This window comes from Lissotriton vulgaris, chromosome 3_1, assembly GCF_964263255.1.
Source record: "Lissotriton vulgaris chromosome 3_1, aLisVul1.2, whole genome shotgun sequence".
NCBI classification, from domain to species: Eukaryota; Metazoa; Chordata; class Amphibia; order Caudata; family Salamandridae; genus Lissotriton; species Lissotriton vulgaris.
In genome coordinates this window covers 1,825,760,584-1,825,784,239 of record NC_141689.1, presented here as the reverse complement: position 1 = coordinate 1,825,784,239, position 23,656 = coordinate 1,825,760,584, and the positions used below count along the sequence as shown (strand labels likewise).

The 23,656-nt window shown below is 50.2% G+C and overlaps 1 protein-coding gene across 1 annotated transcript in view; it reads right to left on the bottom strand.

Annotated features, from left to right (window-relative positions):
* TMEM184C (transmembrane protein 184C) overlaps nt 1–23,656 on the bottom strand; it is a 241,245-nt gene that overhangs the window by 77,795 nt on the left and 139,794 nt on the right. The window contains exon 8 of the mRNA XM_086962270.1: nt 16,419–16,518. Coding sequence (XP_086818396.1) covers nt 16,419–16,518 — 100 coding nt within the window. The remainder of the gene's footprint in view (nt 1–16,418; nt 16,519–23,656) is intronic.

Genomic DNA, 23,656 nt, shown 5'->3' with positions numbered 1-23,656 from the left:
AGCTGAAGATACTGCATAGGGTGTATGTCACCGGCCCCAGACTAATACACATGGGGCTGTCAACGGATGGCATGTGCCGATGGGGATGTGGTATGCTTGGGACCTTCCTGCATATCGTATGGGAATGCCCTGGTGTGGCCAGATACTGGACACGTGTGCATGACGTGATGGAAGAAGTGACTGGTGTGACCCTGCCGGCTGAGGCCCGGAGATGCCTCCTCAACATCTGGGGCCCGACTGATTATAGTGTAGCGCAGACCCGATGGGTCACCTTGGGTAACATGGTGGCCAAAAGGGATATCGCCCAGAAATGGGGTGCGCCTGCTCCCCCCTCGCTCAGTTTATGGGAATCAAATATGGACTGGTGCATGCTACGTGAGAAGACGGTGTATGCGGCCAGGGGTAAGCCTAGAATGTGGATGTCTGTGTGGGGTGCCTGGAACTCCTATAGGGGTGACATTTGCGACCCCCCCGTGGAACTCGATTCTGAGGCTCTGCCTTCCCCGTAATACCCCCTACCCGTGGTTCCACTTTGCATATCCCGTTGTGCTACCCCCCACGTGATTCACTGTTGACACTCTTATTGTGTGCTGCCTTGGGTGTGGAACCCCCGACCTCCTCCCGCTACAAAAGCCCGCTGTATTTGTATTGTCCTCAGCCTACCTCTCTTTCTCTTCGGTTGTCTTTCGTGCTTCCTGCACACCTCCTTCTTTTGGCCTTTTGGGCCTTTCTATCTCATGGTTTATTTATTTCTGAGTTCGATCTAATTTAAAAATTAAACCTGATTGCTACTGCTCTTGGTATTGTGCACGACCTTTCCTGCTGACTCAATGCTGCCTGGCCTCCAGGATGTATGGCTGAATAGCGGTGTACTTTTTCTATAAATAAAGGTTTTCAAAAAAAAAAAAAAAGAAATCACAGTACTGTGAAAGAGGTTCCAGGAGGGATCCTAGACCCGAAACAATCGGTCGTCCCGGGGGGGATACGAGTCACACCTATTGTGTGGTTTACCATATTTATGTATTACTAGAATCATTGCCGACCTTCTGTCTAGTGGTAGGATACCCGCTTTATGGAATTTTTATCACCATGGGTATGCAACAGTTTTAATTAATCATGCATAATAAACTTACTCTTTATGTGCGTCTTTAAACAGGCACAACAAGTGGGGACCAAAGAGGTCTATGCAGTGCTTATATAGTCTGTTAGGGCCTGGTGTCTTCCCCTGTCTCAATTTTACCACTCTCTTGTTTTTCTTTCAGGGTTATGTCAGTGTCTAGGTCATGCAACTCTTCTTCACCCAGCACTGGGGTCTGAATCCATGCCAGGTAGTTCTGGATTTTGATCTTCGTACTGATGGGGCGGACCTTATAAAAAAGTCTTGGTAGTAGCCAGCGAATGCCCAGACTATCTGGGTATCTGTAGTGTAAATGTTATCCTGGCTCTCTGCAATCTGCCGTATTTATCTATCTTGTTGCTCCTTTTTGCTGAGCCAGGCCAGCAGTTTCCCAGCCTTGTCACCCACCTCATAAGTGATGTAGTGTCGTCAGTCTCTGCTTTTTAGCATTTTGCATTGCTATGTCCCTGTAATCTTGTCTCAGTGTGGCAAGTTGCTGGACTAGCTTGGGGTCCCTATCTTGGATTGCTGGCTTTCAAGGTGTAGTATTAGGTGTACTAGGTCTTCTAGGGATTTAATCCTTTTTTTCTTTGCTCATGAGATGCGGTTTTGGGCCCTATCGCGTAGCACTGTCTTGTAGTAGGCCTCCCATACTGTCACCCCAGAAGGGACTGAGTTCTTATTTTCCCAGAAATATATTTCTGTGTTGGCTCGTAGCCCCTTCATGATTTTCCTGTATTGTAAGTCCCAGGTGCTGAGACATTATTCTATTTTAGAGCTGGGGCCCGTGTACCTATTCATACTATAAGTGGGAAGTGAGCAGTGAGACCCCTCTCCAAAATAGTCTGCCCTTCCTATCTCATTTAATTCGTCCCCAGGTACCAAGACAAAATCTAGCCTGGAATATACATTATGTGTGCCAGAGTAGGTAGTAGAATTGTGTGTTTTAGGGATGTTCTTACTGCCACAGGTCAACCAGTCCAAGCGCATTGGCGAATCATGGCAGTGGGGTTATGGCCGAAGACCATCCAGCTCCCACGAAGCGGTTCAGAAACAGGTTCATGACATCATTGAAGTCCCCCCCCCCCCCACCCTCCCCAATTACACGAAGAGTTCACGGTGTTTCTAGTCGAATTTCTGTAATTTTACTAAGAGTGGGTGCCTGGAGTTTGGAGGTGCATAGACGCATATTAGGGTCACCTCTCTCCTGCCCCATTGCCACATAACTCCCCCATATCTGCCCATGCGATCCGGCCATAGACGTGTTGTTTTAAAGGGGGGAGATTTCTTAATCAGTATAGCGACTCCCTGTGACCCCCTTGTAAATCCTGCGTGTGCCAATATCGTGTATGTTCCCCGACCAAGAAATGTACATTGTGTGGCCTGTAGGTACGTTTCCTGGAGCATCACTGTATCAGGGTGTATCCTTTTTATGAATTGCATCACCAGCCACCTTGTAATTTTATCGCCGAGTCCGTTACCATTCCATGTCAACACTGAACTCTGTGGCTCAGGCTAGGGTATCTACAGCCATAAGTCCTGTACATATCCCACCCCTTGTAGGTGAGATTGGCTCTCAGCATCCTGATCTTCCCAATAGGGGCTTCCTCCTGTGAGGGCCTTCGCAACTAACACATAAGTTAACAACAATGGCGTAACATAACCAAAACCCATTTAACATCCCATTAACAGCCCTCTCTACTTCTCATAAGCCACCCTTAGCTTCAAGCCCCTTCATCTTGGAGAAGCAACTATTGGCCAGCGAGGATAGAGAGGTCTGTCGTCCACGACCCCTCGGTCCCAGTCAGTTGTCAACCTTTCAAAACACTTAATGCATTTTTAACCAAACAGTAAATCAGCTCTAAAATAGAGTAACTTGGTCTGTTGACTCGGGGCTTGTGCTTGTACCTGCCGAGCCCATTCTATGGTGCTCAAGTGTCAGTCCCTCGGAAGGCCGGGTCAGGCGGTTCGCCCAGTATTACCTGCGTCCCTACTTCTCGATCTTCCTCCAGAGCTGCAATCTCGACAGCCAATGGGTGTGCAGTTTCTGGTTCAGGGGACATCCCGATGTGGACGTCAGAAGATGTGGCCTTTTTTACAACCCCAGTCCCATCACTGACCTGGTCCCCGTCCATGTCTGTCATACGTCTCTGTTTTTGAGTTGCTTTTCTTAAGGTGTAGGGTGTTCCATCTCTTGCACGGCTCCTTTTTCGTTAATTTCTGCAATTCCCACGCAGCAGGGCCAGGGGACTTTTCTCTGCCGGCTGAACTCTATGTTGGTCTATTGTGGCCTCCCTCGAAGGGGGTCTTTACTCTACCCGGCCTATGCATCATCGGGGGAGTGGAAGAAGTGCATTTTCCCCAGGGAATGATGCATACATTGTATGCAAAGTGCCCTGAGTTTACCTTTGACAGAGTCAAATGTTCAGTGCTTTTTTTGGACCTCTCAGCTATAATCTGGGAAGATCATTACCTAGCTATTTGGCCGATGCCTGGTGGAGCTACCTGATAGCTATAGAGGAGATGGGCTGTGGACTACCCCTCAGCCGTCACCTACCCAGCCGAACTTTGGGCAGACTCTCCTTCGTCTCTCCATTCTATTTCCCTCCTACCCCTTTACCCTACCCCCTTTCTCTTCTAAGCTCCATTTATCTCGTCTTCTATGCTCTTGAAATGTTTTTCTAGTAACTGATGTAACTTGTGACTGATGTAATTTTGTAACTTTGTGGAACCTTATGTAAAGCGCTCTGATACCTCCGGGTCTAGCCAGCGCTGCATAAAACTCACATAAAAAAAAAAATGATCTTGGAGTTTTCATGTCTAAATTCTCCTTTGTGGCGCATTTCGTGCTGAATCATGCCTCGGTCTAAGAAATTAAGGAATTTTGCGATGATCGATCTTGGCGGGGCTCCCAGTGTGCGGTGCGCCAGCTCTATGACAAAGCATGTTGAAAAGTGTTCTGAAGAGATTATATGCCTGAGCCAGGTCGCCAGGAATGCTGGTACGTTGGTCCCCTCCACTACCCCCCGGAAGCCCCCGAATCAGAGATTATTCCTCCGTGCCCTGTCTCCTGCAACTTCCAGCCGCCACATCTTATCTGCAGTGATGCTTCGGAGGTTCATCACTCTTCTTTTGAAGGTCTTTAACCACGTCGCTCTGACACTTTGAGTAGGTCTTGGCATAGGGGAGCAACCTCTGAGCAGACCTTCCCTATTTTCCCTTCTAGCGCCTCTTTGGAGCTTTGTTTTTTCTGAAGTAGCACGGCCGTGTCTGAGAGCGGCTGCGCGGCCTCTACGGCCTCCGCCTGAGGAATTAGGACATAAGTGAATCGATCCATTTTCCTCTATTTGGGATGCTTGGGGTCGTTTTCATCTGATACAGGTTTTGTGACCGGTCAGGGTCAGCTATTTTCTCCCTTGTGCCTTGCCCGCCCAGCTGTCCAACCCCAGATGTGGGGTCAGATTGTGTAAAATATTGTGTGTAATATGCCAGCAGGAGACTGGGGGACAAGTGTTATTTATTTGTTTTGCCTGTCACATGCATCCAAAACGGGGTGGTCAGTCCACCAGGCCGCTATCTGAACCCTCCTTTAGGATCCTTTGGGTCTCTATCGTTCTGTCAGAGCACCCTGCGTTGGCTGTGCATCCCAGGGTGGCCACACAGGAGGTGCGGAAGACCTGGTGGGCCCCCTGCACCGCGGTCCGCTCCTTGTGTCTTATGCCGGCCTAGGATTTCTCTTCATTCACCATCTCGGGCAGTCTGTCCTTTCCTTCCTTACAATGGGTGGGTGCCTGTTTTATGTGGTCTTAGGTGGTTCTGGTGCTTTCCCACAGTTTGGGCCCTCCGTTTCTCCCCTGGGCCTGTTAGCCATTCTGTGTTGGCAGGCCTGTTCTTCCTTTGCCTGGCCGGCACTCCTGGGTGTGGTCTTGTGGCCCTTCCCTCCTTCAGTCCCGGCCCTCAGCCCCCTGTCTTAACACGCAGGAATAGGAGGGGGTGCAGTGGGGGGCTCATCATTGCGCCGACCGCCACCCCTCTACTTCAAGTATGGGTCTTTTCGTGTCCCTGCGGGCCGCTCACTGCCATCGCATACAGGCTCACCTCGCAGAGTTTTAGGCAGGGCCCTGGGTCGTCTGCTCTGCTCCAGTCCCGCCTGCCTCTTTCCCTGTTCCTTTTCTAAATCAGCTGCTTGTGTCTGCCCCTCCAAGCAGGCCAGACCCGGTCGAGGGTTGCATATGTAGAGTGCTCAGCGCCTGCCGCCCACCGAGTTCAGGTGCAGTCTCCCGGGGGGGGCACTTCTCACTCAGCCAATATCCCTTTCTCGTTGTTTTAGTGGCCAGGGATTCCCCAAGCCTCGTCCCGGGCTTCTCCTTGCACTTCGGCACGCAGCGCATTCTTCCTTGTCTTGCCGCCCACTCTCTGCAGCAAGAAGAGACAGCGACACAGATGTGTGTAAGGACCGTCTTGTCCCCACGGCAGGACACCCGGGTGGGGGGGTGCACTCTGGTACGTCTGGACCACTCGGTTCCCGGAAGAGCAACAGTTGATTCTCTCCGGACCCGGTCAAATGAGAGGAGGCACCATCTTAGGAAGCGTCTCCTCAAGCTTCACAGGTGTGGTGTTTTCTTGGGCTTTTAGAATAAACCCAATTTGGGCACTCATTTACAGTCCGCACCACCTCTCCTGTCGGGTAGGCACTCGGGGCGCTATCACTCACACACACATATCTATATTTATATTATATATATATATATCTATATTTATATTTTATATATATATATATATATATATATATATATATATATATACACACACATACATACATGCACATACATGCATACATACATGCACAAGCCTTCATATACATACGCTATGCATACATACATGTACATACATATGAATACGTATACATGCATACATATACATATGTACACACACACACATGTACATATATATAGTCTTGGACTCAGTGCCTAGGCTCTGCCAAAGCCTTGCGTGCTACCTGCTGCAAGCATCAAACCTCCACTGCTCACTATCTTCAGCCATACGTAGGACAAGTTTGACACGGGGTTTAGCCTGTACCCAGGGTTCTACACCCATTTCTCCACAAGAAGCAACTCTCACTATTACTATATACTTAGGACATACATAGTGGAGGTTGTATCCAAGGTGTGGAGTCACACTAAACTCTGCATGAAACAATAGCAGTTGGGAGGTAGGCTTACCCTACAGATTGAACCTTTTCTCCGCTGTGCATGGCCTTTGGCTGTGCAGATCCGGGGAGTTGGAGTTGGACACAGAGCCTAGCCTGCAGCAAGACCTTTCGCCCACCCCTCCATGACTACCTAAAACCCTACTTGCTCAACGTTCAGAACAAAGGGCTAACAAAAAGATCTATTGTTCAATGGTGTACAGCGGACAGTTCTCCATACGTGACCTACCCCCACAGCATCCGTCCTTTGGGTGAATACAAATAAAATGGGTTTTTTTCAAATTGACATCAAAAGTGCTTCACTTCTAAAATATTCAACTTCTTTTGTCATTTTTCGAAAAGCTTACAGATAAGCTTATGAGTCGAACCATAGAATAACGTCATTGTATTACTTATAGTTCACAAAGCCTATAATACAATATCAGAATCGTTCGCTGATCACATCAATAATTTCAACATTATTGTCATTTAAATATAATCAATGATTTTATTTGTCAAGGGACAAAGGAACAAGGAGATGTGATGGGAAAGCTGCACATTCAGGATAAAGCACATGCACTCTCAGAGTACCGAAAACAAAAGTAAAAATTAATTCCTTGGTATGGTGCTGTCGGATGATACAAGCCATCCATCAAATGGTTTAGAAGCTATGCTACAAGGGGGTGGAGAAACACAACAGGCAGAAGAAAAGCCATCAACTAAGATACAAGCAACTGAGATTAAAAAAAAGCCATTAAATGGGAAGCAATGAGCTACTCAGAGCCTATTGTAAATATTACTGTACGTAACAGGTCTTCAGCAACAGAGAGATGAAAGTCAGTTCCCTTGGATATGCTTACTATCGACTGTTCTTTATTATAAAGCTAATCACTGTTGGTGCAGACAGAAGCTTTGACTTTCAGGCAATGATATTCTTGAACCAACCCCCATCATACATCAGAAAATGCCCCTCAAAATGTGAACTAGAGAAGTTACAATAAAGTGGACTTCTAGGTTACTGTGGAGATTAGCTCAATTATAACAAACAAATCGTTGCAAAGCAACAAAAAGTAGAACAGGCTATTGCTCCAATTGAAAAGAAACCCTAATTAATCTAACCGCATAACCACTTGTTTTTCCTCTTCAAGACAGTCAAGTTTAAAAATACAGGGAAACCACTGTATCAAAGTAGAGGCATTCTTTCTTCTGTCCCAAGCACCCAGGAGAGCATTTCTTTCAATAACTAACAGAGCCAATATGAAACTATTTATTTCTTAGGTAGAAAAAAAAATGTACGGGGCGGAGCTTGCTCGGAATGGTAATGGCCGCCTGAGCCGATAGCTCTGCGTAGCCAACTCAATATTCGCCATTAATCCTGCATCTGTGGGGGTCCTGCTGCCCCTACCTGATCTGTGAAAGTCAGGTCATTCTACGTCCCGCTCAGTGAGAGAGCCGGCTGCTGGGGGGGGGGGGGGGGAGGGGGGGAGGTTCCTGCACTGGGCCCGCATCCCTGGCCTCGAGTGTGAAACACAGCCGACTGGGGAACCGGTGCCAGAAGATACGGCAGGTGCAGCTGGTGAGAAAAGAAAGCGAGCGCCAGTTTGACAGACCCCCAGAGTAAAGAGAGGCTGCGGTTCGTTTGTGCCCCGATCTGCACGGCTGGTGAGGGGCGCCGAACGCTTCAACTGCTGGGAGGCAGTCAGGGGCCTGCGAGACGCCATATTGCTGACATCGGAGGCGGCTCTCTCCTGCGTTGCGGGCCCGATCGCTGTGGCGGTGCCTGGGGATACATAAGCAAGTTCAATGTGGATAGCGCAGCGAGCTGAAGCAACTGATTTTAAGGCCCTGCAGTTTCATATGGCCACTGACATCCACCAGGGAGTGTTGAAAGCACCAGATGCAGTACAGGGGCTGCTCCTTGAATGTGCACTATCGAAAGGCTACTAATGCTGGCAATCTGGCAGTGCTGGGAGTGAGGCCACAATATTGGGATGGTCTTTAAGGGACTGGAAGCTCCATTTCGTGTGTGGTACTAGCGCTATGTTGTACACCCTCGGGTATTTGTGCGCTTAACAAATTTCCCCAAAAAATAAAAAATAAATAAAATACTGCCCTGTGTGTATGCGCCCTACGGACAAGGAAAATTCTGTGACGCATGTCAGGAACAGCAGTAGCACGCATTCCTAGATGGATACAGTGTGAAACCCCTATAACAGTTGAGACAGCGGTGGAGAGTACCGTGCGTCTGAGGCGTGGTCAGTGACTGTACGCGTCAGTAGACTGCTGGATAGACACCTTGGCACTTGAGGGACGCAACGTCAGTACTGCGCTCCCATGCGTGCAGTGCCCAAGTGAAAAGTATATTGAAAAACTGTTTGGAGGTGCTGAGGCCCGGTAGCAGGGAGTCACAACAGCAACAAGAGGAGTATGGGCCCCGGATACTAGCTGATCACCCCTCAGATTAGAAAAAGGTGGAAGTACGAATTGCTCACTGTGTATTGGGACTAAAGGTGCTACATGTCTGCTTAGAAGGCTGCTCCAGAAACTGCGGAGGGAATCAAATACATATCACGATGGGCAGAGTCGACATGTCGCAACCTAAACTCACTTTTGAGCAAAAGAAGACAAAAGGAAAAGATACCGCCTCGGAAGATGGTGATAATCCGCCAGACCCAGCAAATGAAGATGTGGAGGGAGATATTAGTTCGATGCTCGTTGCAATGGAGAAAGGCTTACAAAGCAGTTTTTCACACTTTGGGTACTAAGATAGACTCCCTCTCCTACAGAATGGACAGAATGTCAGAACGCGTCGACAAGCATGTGGAGAGGCTTGACGGATTAAGGAGGTTGAGGAGACACAGACGACCATAGACACTGAACATAAGCAGATGGGGAGAGTGTTGCAAATTCTCCAAGATAGGGCGAAGGACTTGGAAGCGCGCTCCTGTAGGAACAATTTGTGAATTACGGGCCTTCCGGAGTCGACCCCAACTGGCAACATGGAGAAGTTTGTCGAACAGCTGAAAGTTCCGCTTTTGGGAAGTGAACCATTCTCTCCCATTTTTGTCGTAGAAAGAGCACATCGCTCGCTGGGTCCGCGCCCGGAGCCTGGAGTCCCCCCAAGACCGATCATTGGGAAACGGCTCAACTACCGGGACAGAGACTCAGCGCTGAAAGCTGCCAGGAAGAAACAGTAACTGCAGTATGAAGGCTCCAACATCTCCCTGTACCCGGACTTCACAATCTGGGTGCAGGAGGCGCGCAAGTAGTTTGCCCCACTGAAGCGTCAGCTGCTTGACCTACACCTTGACTACGCCATACTGTACCCAGCTAGACTGCGAGTCAACAGACAGGGTCAATCACGTATTTTTACTGATACGAAGTCACTGCAGAAGGCCCTGAAAGAGTGGACTAAGGAGAAACGCTGCAGCCCGGAGTGAGGTCTCGAGGAGGGTGCTGTTGAAGGACAATTAGATGAGCAAGACTGAATGCGGAAACTACTAAAGTCACAAATAAGAGGGTCCCATTGGGAGATGGTTGCTGGGAATGGATTGTGAATTGTGGAAATGTTCATTCAATGCTTTATTGCTTAAGCTATGCCAGTTTTTGTGACTGGTACGGGGGTGCTGTTTCGGGGTGGGGTACGCCCGTCCTACGATTTTTGTGCTTCCCGATGGGAATGCCACGACTAGCTGGGTGAGTGGGGACGAGAGGTGCTGGGGGCGGTGGGACCAACTGCAGATGTTGCATATTGGCTACATGGAGCGCAGGTGTGGACCTTGTTGGTTTGGAACTAGTTACCTACCTGTTGTGCAACATCCGCCCACGAGTGAAGCACACTTCCTGGGGAAGCTTTATGGTGGGAGGGGTGGAGACGGAGGGTTTGATATTTGTTTTTGGATTTCCTAAGAGTTGCAGAAACGTATGTTTGATTGATAAAGTAGGAAGGGGGGAATTGCAGGGCATTACGGCCAGGAGAAGTTGGGGATACCCTGACGTGGACGGAAGGGGTTTGAGACTGAAGATTTTAACCTGTAGGTATGTCGTCACTAGGATGGATGGTCAGTACACATGCTTATAACATGATGGTAAGCCGTGACAGATTATAGACGCCACTTTCCACCATGACAGACCCTACTGTTGTGGGACAGAATGTCCCCAATTGCAAGATTATTATTATTATTATTATTATTATTCTGAGTTTTATATAGCGCCTGGTTACCAACAAGGCATCCCAGCGCTCACCAGGGAATGAAACTACAGAGTAATGCGGGGGTTTAGGCAGAAAACAGAAAAGTTTTTAAAAGCTTGCGGAACCGAAGCAAACTGGCTTCCGAGCGAAGTTGAAGGGGAAGAGAATTCCACAGAGTGGCTACATTTATAGAGAACCTTCTGCCACCAGTTCTTGCTTTCTTCACCCTCCCAACCTGCAAAAGATGTTGGTGATCAGACCGGAGAGAGCGGAGGGCTTTCTAGGGCTGAACCATCTTCCCCAGAATAGGTGGACCTGCCCCCTGCAGGACTTTATGGGCGATGCAAAGTGATTTAAACTTCACCCTGTCCCTCACAGGGAGCCAGTGCAGTGCCTTGAGCGCAGGGCGAGCAGATTGATATCTGGGAATGCCCGTCAACAGCCTGGCGGCCGCATTCTGCACTTGCTGCAGTTTGTTCATGGTAGATTCTGGAGCACCCAGGAACAACGCGTTGCTGAAATCCAGCCGCGAGATGATAAGCCCCTGGATGAGAAGTCTCCTAGTGACCGCTGGGAGCAGCGGTAGAATCTTCCGAGCCGAGCGGAGCAGGCCAAAGCACACGCCAGCAGTCTTTTTGGCATGGGTTTTAAACGACAGGTCCTGCTCAAGCCAGACCCCGAGGCTCTTAATCTCCTGCTTGGGAGTGGGTACAGGTCCAAGGCAGTCGGGCCAGCTGCTGGGAGACAGAGATGGAGAGGAGTTTCCCAGCAGCATCAGCTCCGTCTTGGAACCGTTGAGCTTTAAAGCTGAGCTGCACATCCATGTGTAGATCTTCTCCAGACACGAGTGCAGTCGGTCAGGATGGTAAGCCGACTGGGAAAGGCCTACCACCAACTGAGTATCATCAGCATAACTGATGATTTTGATACCCAGCGACAGTACCACACTCTCCAGGGGTGCCATATAGACGTTGAATAACGTAGGGCTCAATGAAGAGCCCTGTGGCACACCACACTGGAGAGGGATTGAAGATGATTTTTCAGGGCCTTCCCATACCTCGAATGTGCGACCTTCCAAGAAGGAAGCAAACCACTTGAGGGCCAGACCGGTGATCCCTACCCCTGCCAGCCGTTGGAGAAGCACCTGATGGTCCACGGTGTCAAAAGCAGCACTGAGGTCCAGGAGGATCACTGCCACTGATCCCCCTGAATCCAAAATGCAACATGGAACGTGAGAGGCCTTAATGATCATAGAAAGCTGAGGAAGGTCCTAGCCTATTTAACGAGATATAATATTGACGTGGCGACCTTGCAGGGGACACACCTACCACAAGATAGCCCCATGCTGCGCTACAAGGGCTTGTTAGGAGATGTACATGCAGCAGGTTTCACTACACATGCGCAAGGGGTGCTTATGTGGATGAACGCCAGGTCTTCTCTCAAGCTAGAGCCAATCAATCAATCAATCATAACACTTGTATAGCGCGCTACTCACCCGGAAGGGTCTCAAGGCGCTTGGGGGAAGAGGGCCGCTACTGCTCGAACAGCCAGGTTTTGAGTTGTCTCCTGAAGGCGAGGTGGTCCTGGGTCAGCCGAAGGTGGATGGGGAGGGAGTTCCATGTCTTGGCCGCCAGGTAGGAGAAGGATCTGCCTCCTGCGGTGGCTCTTCGGATGCGTGATACGGCAGCGAGGAGAGGCTAGCTGATCGTAGCTGGCGGGTGGGCGTGTGGAAGGTCAGGCGGTCGTTGAGGTACTTGGGGCCCAGGTTGTGGAGAGACTTGTGTGCGTGGGTGAGGAGCCTGAACGTGATCCTCTTGTTGACGGGGAGCCAGTGCAGGTTCCTCAGGTGGCCGGAGATGTGACTGCGTCGAGGGATGTCCAGGATGAGTCGGGCGGAGGCGTTCTGGATGCGTTGCAGTCTTTTCTATAGTTTAGCTGTGGTTCCGGCGTAGAGGGTGTTTCCATAGTCCAGCCGGCTGGTGACGAGGGCCTGGGTGACCGTCTTCCTGGTTTCGATTGGGATCCATGGAAGATCTTGCGAAGCATGCGGAGGGTGTGAAAGCATGAAGAGGAGACGTCGTTGACTTGTCTGGTCATCAAGAGGGAGGAGTCCAGGATGAAGCCCAGGTTGCGTGCGTGGTCTGTCGGCTTGGGGGCGGTGCCCAGAGCTGGGGGCCACCAGGAGTCGCCCCAGGCGGAAGTTGATGGTCCAAGGATGAGGACTTCCATCTTGTCTGAGTTCAGTTTCAAGTGGCTGTTCTTCATCCACTCGGCGACGTCTTTCATCCCTTCGTAGAGGCTGGTTCTGGCGGTTCGGGGTCTCTGGTGAGGGAGAGGATCAGCTGGGTGTCGTCGGCGTAGGAGATGATGTTGAGGTTGTGTTGGCGTGCGATGGCTGCGAGAGGTCTCATGTAGACGTTGAAGAGGGTGGGGCTAAGTGATGATCCTTGCGGGACGCCGCAGATGACTTCGGTGGCCTCGGAACGAAACGGGGGGAGGCGGACTCTCTGTGTTCTTCCAGCCACTATACACTGATAAGGAGGGGCGCGGTGTGATCTCTAGATGTAGAGGGAAGGGAGTGGAACTTCTAATAATTAATGTCTATGGCCCGAATTACGACAATGCCGCCTTTTATACTTCCTTATTAGAGACGATTGGTGGGTGTGGAGCGGGAGAACAGCTGTGGGTTGGGGATTTCAATCTGATGTTGAATCCACAGATGGATAGGTCCACTTACATCATCTGCACGCACAGTCACAGACTTGATGATACAACTTGACTTGTTAAATACGTGGAGACAGCGGTACCCGGAGAAAGGGGATATACGCACTACTCAGCGTACCATGACCTAAATACTTGCATAGATCATTGATTGATGTACTTACGTCCGAGCTCAATGCTCGGCTGGAGGAATATCAGGACGCCGCGGATGCGGAAATTAAACATCTAGGCAAATACACCACTCTGCGTTCGTACAGCGAGGGGGAGAGGTCGGGAACGGTTCTAGCGCAATTCCTAAAAAAGAAGAGGGAAAAGACGATAGTGACAGAGATTAAATCTGCAGAAGGGAACTCACTGCTGGAAGAGGTGGAGATAGCGGGGAGATTTCGTCACTGTTATTCAGAGCTGTATTCTACTCGAAGTAGCGGCTCTGTAGCAGAGATATTAGAATATTTGACGTATATTAAACTCCCATGGCTTACGAATACACACCAAGACTTCCTTATGAGGTCTGTGGAGAATGAAGAAATCGTACTGGCATTGTCGGGTATGAAGTCAGGGAGCGGGCTGGGGGAGATGGCCTAACGGTGGCCTTTTATAAGGTGTTTACGGACTTATTGGTCCCTCATTTGGCTACGCTTTTTGACGATATGTGCGTCACGGGCACTATGCCCCCATCGATGAACGAAGCAATTATAATTGCTATCTTGAAACCAGGGAAACCACCGTCTGAGTGCTCATCCTACCGCCCGCTTTCCTTGCTTAACGTGGATACCAAACTCTTTGCAAAGATTTTGGCTAACTGATTGGTCCTGCTCGTCCCGCTATTGGTTGCACCGGAAGAGGCAGGTTTTGTTCCAAACAAGATCTTAACTTTCATTTTACGAACTGAGTTCGGCGCTATGCAACATACCAGGCCGGAGATACCAGCGGTGGCGGTATTCCTGGATATGGAAAAAGCGCTTAACTCCGTGGAATGGCCATTTATGCGTCGGATCCTGCTACGGATGGGGGTTGGGGACGTTTTCTTGCAGTTGCTACCGATATTATACAGTGCACCTAGGGCTAGAGTAAAAATTGGTAACTTGGTGACGGACTTTATAAGCATAACTAGAGGTAGGCGGCAGGGCTGCCCGTTGTCTCCTATTCTCTATGAGCTGGTTGCTGAACCCTTGGTCTGCGCACAACAATATCACAGATTTTAGGGCATCAGACTTCGCAATATGAGTTGGTAGTCTCCACTTACGCAGACGATACGTTGCTCTATGTGCATGACCCTACACAGCACCTTTCTACTGTGCTGCGTGAGGTGGTACAGTTCGGGGCTTTGTCTGGCCTGAAGGTTAATTGGCCAAAATCCATGATATTTTCTGTTACCCCCGTTACGGTCCCGTTTGAGCCCGACTATCCACTACAGTGGACTACTGAGGTGGTGAGGTATCTTGGGATCAAAATTCATACAAATTCGGAGGTGGTGTTCAGGAAAAATTACAGGGTGGCTATAGACAGATAAGAGGACGAAGTGGAGAATTGGATTCGCCTGCCACTGTCTCTGTTAGGCAGAGTCTCCATAATGAAAATGGTAGTTCTCCCCCATTTTTAATTCTATTCCATAATATTTCAATGGTTCTCCCGGATTCTTTCTTTCGCCGACTCAAATCTCTGATGATTAGGCTGGCATGGGCAGGGAAGCAGGCACGGGTTCGATGGGATGTCCTCTCGCTGCCATATCACATGGGGGGGTGCTCTAGATTTGGACCTGTACTATTGGTCAGCCCAAAGTGCACACGCTTACTAGTGGATGCATGGCCAGTCGGACACACCACACTTAAGTATTGAGAAGGCCGGGGCTTCCCCTCAGCCTCTACCAGTTTTACTATTCCTTTCTCCAGATCGCAGAATTGGGATATTAGACTCGGTGAACGCCACAACACATGCTTGGCATCATCTCCTGAAAATTCAGGCGGGGGCTATACTGTACTCTCCGCATGCATTAATAGAACGGTGCCACTGGCAGTCCCCCTGTAGGGAAAGAGGAGTTACGAGGTTGCTCAATTCCATAGGAGTTCGGACAGTCGGGGATTTATTCGAAGGGGGCACCGCAAAGAACTGGGAAGAGGTAGCGACGGGAGATATAGTTGTAACTCACCTTATTAAATTTCACACACGCTTTAACACATATCCTGGGTGAGGACCTGGCAGAGCCGCCGGAAGTAGCCTCTTTATCCTAAATTATCAAGGCCGAGTCTCCGCAGAGAATAGTCTCCAGGATTTATATGCTGTGCATGGACGACAGGGCAAACAATTATAGTGAAGCCCGACTGGCGTGGCAGGGAGACCTGGGCAGGGAGATAGACGACGCAATGTGGGCCTATTGCTGTACTAGTAAAAACGCATATCGCTGAATAGTAGACACGGGCTCATTCACTTCAAATACTTGAATAAGGTATATTACAACCCGGAAAGACTCAGTAGATATGGATTGAGGGATGGGGCTGAATGCAATAGATGTAACGAACAGAGAGCTGACTTTATACACGTGGTGTGGCTGTGTCCGGGGTTAGCCAAATTTTGGGACTTAATATTTAAGGAACTGGAACGGATAGTGGAATAGCTTCTCCCCCTGGATCCATCACTGCAGCTATTGGGGTATTCCAAACTTATAACTAAAAGGGTACGCAGACTGGCGGATATGGGACTTCTGCCGGCGAAGCGCAGAGTCGCAATGTGTTGGCTCCCCTACGATAGCACAGTAGTCAAATGATATGATGTACGCAAACGAAGAATTTTAGTGATCTGCTGCCATCACGAAGCCGACCCAAGAACTTTTGGGCTTTGTGTAAGTCATACATTGATACGAGGGGGAGTGTAACCACCACTATTGCAGCTGATAGTCCGGGGATACGAGAGACTGACTCAATTGTTTAATGGATCTCAGGACTAAACCAATACTGGCGGCTGTCTTAATGGAAGTGTGGGGTTTGTATATTATTTGTCTGGGTGGGCGGGGGGGGGGGGGGAGTTCCCTCGCAACCGAAAGCTACGAACTCGGTCATACTTGAAACTTTTTGGTGACTATGTTTAAAATGCTATAGGATAACATGTACAATTGTTAATGCTATGCTACAACATACAGTCTCATGTTGGTTTTTATATGTAAACCTTAATAAAGCATTTAATTTTTTTATTTTTAAATGTACCTGCAATCCTGTAGCTACAGCTTCCACATTTTTCCACTCCCAGGTGTTTGTGTCAGAAATCACACCAACTTTGACAAGCACTGCAATAAAAACAGCTTGCCTGTAAAGGAAATACAAAGAAAACGAACAGTTAATCATTAACGAGAATTCTAAATCGTTATGGTAAATTGTAAGTTAGGAACATGAAGCATCATCAAATTATTTAACTTAGCGTTTGTAAGGAGAGCAGGTAATTTGCCTGTAACAATGGTTAACGGACTCAGAAGTGAATGCACCAGGGTTTGTCATGTCCTCTTTATGGATCCCTTGTTTAGATCGTTGAGTGTAATCAACTGTATTAAGGTGAGGTGTAGAGAGTCAGGACCAGAGACAGGAGCAGGAAGGGACACTAAAGGCATTTGTGCAGAAGCAGGGGTGTCAAGTTTTCGTGGGGCATGGTACGTAAATTTAGTGGGGCTCTTATGACCATTTGGCACAGTACAATGACAATAAAATCGTTTTACACTATTACTCCACACCATCTTTTACAGCCTCTGTACCTTCTATGTCCAGTGCCTCTCTGCAAGCCCCTTCACTTCTCAGCTGCCCTGGCTCAGCCCTCTCTGGCTTCTAGAACGTGCACAACTACCATTCACATCATTCTGAATTCCTGCCAGCAGCCAACTAACACGTTTGACACCTTCAGGCACGCATGCTTATTCAGCTCTTGGCATTCTCAAACTTGTAACTTTGATTTGCTCATTATACATTAGGGCTAAATAATTTTAGCATTCAATGTGTTGTTGGCTAAAATGTTAGGACTGTGATGAGATGGTGACACCGGCACCTCCCTCTGATCTCTTCCGCGCACCACACTCTTACTGTTTCTCTCACCTATTCCTTGATACATATCAGTATTATGTTACAATACTTATCGTTTGTTAAATATTTTTTATTGAAGATTCACAAAGCAATAACAAAAAAATAAACATTTGAAATAGAGCTTGCATATCAGAGTTATTGCAATTGTTTAAGAGAAAAACGTAAGTAATATGGAAAGTGTATATATAAAGAAAATAGAAGAGAGCAAGAGTGAGAGGTAAAGCAGGACAAACTGGGGTAAAGAAAATAGTACATAAAGAAAAAGAGGAATTAGATGATCAAGATAATGATTGTGAGGAAAGATAGGTGATAAAGGGTAACCAATATAAATCTGATTTGATTTCCTGACATAACATTACATATTTTGTGTTCATCGCATAAAAATTCCACAATGTTAACAAAGATAACTTAGATGTATCTTTCCAACAAAAAAACAATGGGTCCTAAATGATACAAAAATTGGGAAAAATTGAGTGACAACCAACAAGCTGTATTTCACAAAACGTAATACTTGGAAATAGCTGGCCAAATTTAACAAGTTATGTTATTGACAACCCTTCTAGGAGGTTGGTGCAAGGATGCAGATTACTTTGTTGAAGTAGATCCCTTCTTTGTATAAAGCAGCCTAGTGCAAATAGAGATTATTACTTAGACAATCATGTTACGTAAAGTCTTAATGTTGCAGAAAAATGTATACAAAAAAGTAAGTGAAATTACACAACACAAATTCTACTCTACCTCCATAGCTAGGTTTCATTAATTATTTCCCAAGTAGAAAAATCTTAAACTGAAGCGTCTATCAAATGCTGTCTGATATATAGCTGGACATGGCATCTATGTTTTTAATCATATTTGTATAACTTTTCAAGGAACAAAAAACATAAATGTTCATTATGAGTAAGAAAAAGCTATGCTGCTCTGTAGTGTCCTATACAGTTTAATTAAAATTAACAAAGAAAAGAAGAATGCACACATCATATGCCACAGCTCCCACCTCCTCAAACTGCACGTTTGGATGGCAACTTTATTTTAAAGTGTGGCCTAGAGTCTGTTAAAGTGCACTAGGTTACAGTGATTGAAATATCAAGTAAATATGGCATTAAAGTCTGCACTGAGTGAGTTAAATTTAATGGATGCTTCAAACGTAGATTTCTCACTTTCTGAATCTTTCTAGGCACTAGACTAAATCCAGAAGCACTTGCAGTAGCTTTTTCGTGCTGGCAGGTGGGTTGGGGGGGCAGTGGCCTTCGTTGCACCTCCTCTCCCACCTCTGGACATGACGACACAGAGCCACATATGGGTGCCACCCCTTAAGTTAACATAGGTTCATTCATTGATATTTTCCATGTCCTAAAAAGCAGTGCAAGTGTGATATAGTGCATAAGGGCGTCTCTCCAATCCACCTCCACCAGGGGACCCAGCGACCCCTCCCAGCGGGCACAGAGCCGATCTAGGGACATGGGGCCATTGTTTACCAGGGAACGGTAAATCTGTGACACCCATCCCCCCCTCCCCGCCTAGGTTCCCCATCATCACCTGGGCCTCCAAGGGGCTAAATTCCGGGAAAGAGGTGGATGGAATGTGTGTCGAGGGCATGTCTGAGTTGTAGGTACTTGCAAAATTGGGAGGGAAGGAGGGAGTGGCGTTATTGTAGGTCTGCAAAAGATGGTATATGGCCCCCCACCCAGACGTCTCCTAGTAACGAGATCCCGACGAGATCCCAACGACGGAAGTCCTGGAGAGATGAGACCTCCCCCAGCCAGGCTCCGCTCCACGGGGGCGTCTGTTTGGTGAGTTTCCGGTCCCACTTTACGTGGCGGAGGGCTGTGCATCAGGCCATGAGCACCGTCCGGTGACGGGGCAGAGCCTGTGGCACGCGGTTCCCATACAGGTATGCTTGGATCTGAGCAAAGTCCATTAACCTGAGTTCCACCCGGTACGCCGGGTCGGACCAGCCGCCCGCGAACCAGTCGACGATGAGCCTTGTAGCCAGGTAGTAGATGTGAAAATTAGTCACCCCCATGCCTCCGTCAAAGGGGGGAATGCAGCAATGTACTAGAGACAGTCGCAGCCTCCCGCTTCCCCATAAAAACCAGGTGAAGATGCCATCTACTTCCCGAAACCAGCTGACTGGGAGATGATTGGTGGTATTTTGTAGGATGTATAGGAAGCGGGGGAGGGGGCGTGGCTTGGACGCCGATCGGGATGGCGGCGTGAGCTCGCAGCTCCGCGCGGAATCCCGCTAATTCTCCTGTTTTCGGGACCCTAGGCGACCCGAAGACGACGTTCCTGCCCTCTGAAGTGTAAGGGGACAGCTGGGCGCGATCGGGGAGTCGCTGGGGGACTGCTGGCCCCGAGAAGATCGGGAGAAGAGGCGGCCGAGGTGTTGCCGAGGGTGAGAAGAAAATGGCGGCGAGGAGGTCGGACGGCCCCGAACTTCAGCCCTGAACCAAGTTGTCGCCGAGTGGCAAGAGATCCTGCACTTGGCTGCCCGAGGCACTAGGATTGGCGGTGCTGTGTCCTGAGACCAGGGGACGCTGACCTGATTCACCCAGCAGCTCGGGGACCCTCGTTGGCCACCGCCCTGAGACTTATCCTTCCCCCCTCAGGCTGGAGGGGGGTGACGGAACGGAGCCCGTCCACCTGGCCATTGTTCCTGAGAGCGTCGGCGGGGACATTGCGCTGCCTGGTGCCCGGAGACCGGCACAGCATCACGGGCGCAACCGCAAAACGGGCGACAGGACTTGTGATGCAGCACCCTGGCATGGCGGCGATCGGAGGGCCGATGCCCGGGAGTCGCGAGGGGGACTCGACTACATCAACTCGGCTGAGTGAGAGTCCCTCCCCGGAGCTTGATCAGGAACAGCGGCTGAACCGGCGTTTGGATGCCATCCTTGATGCGATCACCTCCACTAAGGAAGCATTGCACAATGACATTGCCCAAGTGGCCACGGGCCTGGGGCTGCTACGCGCGGATCACGCGAAGCTGGCAGACAGGGTCAAGGACCATGACCAGCTGTTGCTGGACCTGAAGCCATCGGTGGTGACCGCGGAGCACAGGATCACGGACATTTTGGCCCGACTGGACTCACTGGAACGGAGGGCGGAGGATGCCGAAGGCCGCAATAGACGGAACAACGTGCGGGTTGTAGGCCTGCCGGAACGGATTGAGGGGGAGGACGCGGTGGCCTACATGGAGAACTGGTTCCGCACTGTGGTGGCACCGGAGGGGCTTACTCCTTTTTTCACTTTGGAGCGAGCTCACCAGGTGCCTGCTCGCCCGCCGGGGCTTGGCCGCCCCCCCCGACCGATGGTGGTGCGGCTCCTCCACTACAAGGACCGGGATCTTCTCATCCAGCGGGCCAGGATGTCGGGCCCGTATGGGGTGGAGAACAGTAAGGTAACGATCTTCCCAGATTACACTCAAGCGGTCCAGAAGAACAGGGCATCGTTCCTCGCTGTGAAGAAGGAGCTCAGGGAGGAAGGCATCCAGTACTCCTTGCTCTACCCAGCCAAGCTGCGGATCATTATGGACGGTACTACGCACTTCTTCCAGACTCCGGACGAAGTTTGGCATTGGCTCGAGTTATATAGAGCGGGGACGGACAGATCACACCAAAGTAGGCGAGACCAACCCAAGCAGCCCCGGGTGAGGCAGTCACAACGCATCAGATCCCGCAACAGGCGCCAGCGGGAGAAACGGGAGGCTCAAATGGCGGCGGAGAAGAGGGATGCGCTCGCAGCGACGGCGGCCATTACAGGGTCGCAACAGAACAGTGAACGGGCAGAAACGGACTCGGGAGGGGAAGGCAGCAGAACAGGAGAGGAACTTTCAGAGGCGGAAAGTTCGAAGGGGCCGATAGTGACCCCACAGACATCGGATGGTATTTTCTGCGGCTGAGATAGAACTGGGACTAGATCGGGACTTCATGGTAGGGTGATATCCTGTTGATGGAGGGCGGGTTGCCGGGAGGGGGAGCTGTGTGCTTTGGAGGGGATGAAGGTGCGGGGTGCGGGCTCCGCTAGCTGGGGTCGGCGGCGACTCACCCCCCTTGGGCCCTTAAGGTCGACTGTGGTGGAGACCACAGGGTAAGAGTGTGAGAAGTTGGTTCAAGGTTTGGATGGGGGCGGCCATTGGGTTCGTGTGCTCTGTCCTGGGGAGTGGGGTTTGGGAAGTGTTTCAGTTTTGGGAATGTTCGGGGGGGGGCAACTGCAATGGGGGGCCATGGATTTTTGTTCTTTGATTCGGACTGTACGAAGTTGGAATGGGGACATTACCTAACTTGAAATGCCTAACGTGGAATGTCCGGGGGCTGCGGACCATGGTGAAACGTCACAAAGTACATGCATATCTGGTACGCAGGGGGGTTCAGATTGCTATGCTCCAGGAGACTCATCTCACCAAAAAAGAGTGCGCTGCCTTGCAGAAAAGATGGCGGGGCCAGGTGTTTGGCACCACTTACTCAGCGTATGCCAGGGGGGTGTTGATCTGGGTGAGGGCGGGGATTCCCTTTCAGGTGCTGAATCAAGTAGTGGATCCGGATGGCAGGTTTGTGGCGGTGGAGGGGAGGTTATATGGACGGGATGTGGTTTTCTGCTGTATCTATGCACCGAACACTGACCAAGGCCGATACTTTGATAGTCTCTCGGGATCCTTGGCCTCTTTCCTGGCGGGTCCGATAGTGTTAGGGGGGGACTTCAACTCGATTACGGATGTTGCTCTGGATAGGTCCCATCCCCCCCTAGTAGACTCTCCGGTGCGCAGGCTGGCCGCGCACAGGAAGGACTGGCAGGAACGATGGGGGTTGCTGGATGTCTGGAGGGAGCGGCACAGGGGAGCCAGGGATTATTCCTTTTATTCCGCTCTCCATGATCTACATGTCAGGATCGATTCGGTGCTTTGCGGGGGATCCCTGGCCCCATTGATTACCCATGCGGAGTACCTGGCTAGGACTATATCCGATCATAACCCCCTATTGGTGCACATTCAGTGGCAGAGAGAGCGCTCAGTGATACCAACATGGCGGCTTCGGCCGGAGACGCTAGAGGACTCTGTGTTCAGCGATGCGGTTCGGCAAGGCATTGATAGTTATTTCGGAGTGAATGAGGGCACGGCTGCGAGTAGGTCTATTGAATGGGATGCAATGAAAGTGGTGGTGAGAGGGGTGTGTTTGGGTAGGTTCTCGAATGCTCGTACGACTGTGCTGAATGACCTAATGAAAGCGGAAGAAACTTTGAGGGACTTGGAGCACCGCAGGCCGGCTAGGCCAGGTCTACAGGCCCAGTTGCTGGAGGCGAAGGAAGTGGTTGCCACCGAGACGGAACGTTTGAGGTGCTATGACTATAGGCAGTACATCATCAGGGCACACGCAGAAAGGGACAAGGTGGGTACCCTCTTGGCCAGATTAGCTAACCCGGAACTTACGGGCTGCCCGATTCTCGGCATTAATAATGCGCAGGGAGAGATGGTGTACTCCCAGGCAGCGGTATTGGAACGATTTAGGGGGTATTATGAGGAACTGTACTGGAGTCAGCTGGGAGTGGGGGTTCAGGACATCGCGGAATACCTGGGGGAGAGGCAGCTCCCGGTCCTGGACGAGGAAGACGTGAGGGAGCTGGGTAGCCCGATCACGCTCACGGAAATACGGGTGGCCATCAAACATATGGCCCGCAACAAGACGCCCGGGGTGGACGGACTGCCAATTGAATTCTATCAACAATATGTGGACAGCTTGGCGCCCAGGCTGCTGGTGGTGTACACGGAAGCCTTCGAGACGGGGGCATTGCCTGGGTCCATGCGGGAGGCCTTGATTGTACCGCTCCTCAAGCCTGGCCGGGATGCCGCGGATGTGAGGTCTTATCGCCCGCTGTCCATGCTGACGGTGGATTATAAGATCCTGAGCCGAATCCTGGCCACCAGGCTGGCCCCGCACATGACGGGTCTGGTACACAGGGATCAGGCCGGGTTTATACCCATGAGGAGCACAGCGCTGAATATCCGCCGCCTGGTGGGAATAATGGACGCCATCTTGGACGGGGAGGGAGCACCGGCGGTTCTGTCCGTGGACATCGAGAAGGCCTTTGATAGCTTGGAATGGCCTTTCCTGGATGGAGTGCTAGAGAGGTTTGGCATGGGCGAGGGGTTTCGGAGGTGGACGAGGGTCTTATATACCTCGGCGACGGTGAGAGTACGATTGGGCGGCCTGGTGTCTGCGGCGTACCCAGTGGGCAGGGGAACACAACAGGGATGTTCTCTCTCCCCCCTATTGTTTGCCCTGGCGATGGAACCCTTGGCGGTCCATGCGAGGTCAGGTGACCGATACGCGGGGATAGTTAGTGACGGGCAGTGGCATTATATATCGCTATACGCGGATGAC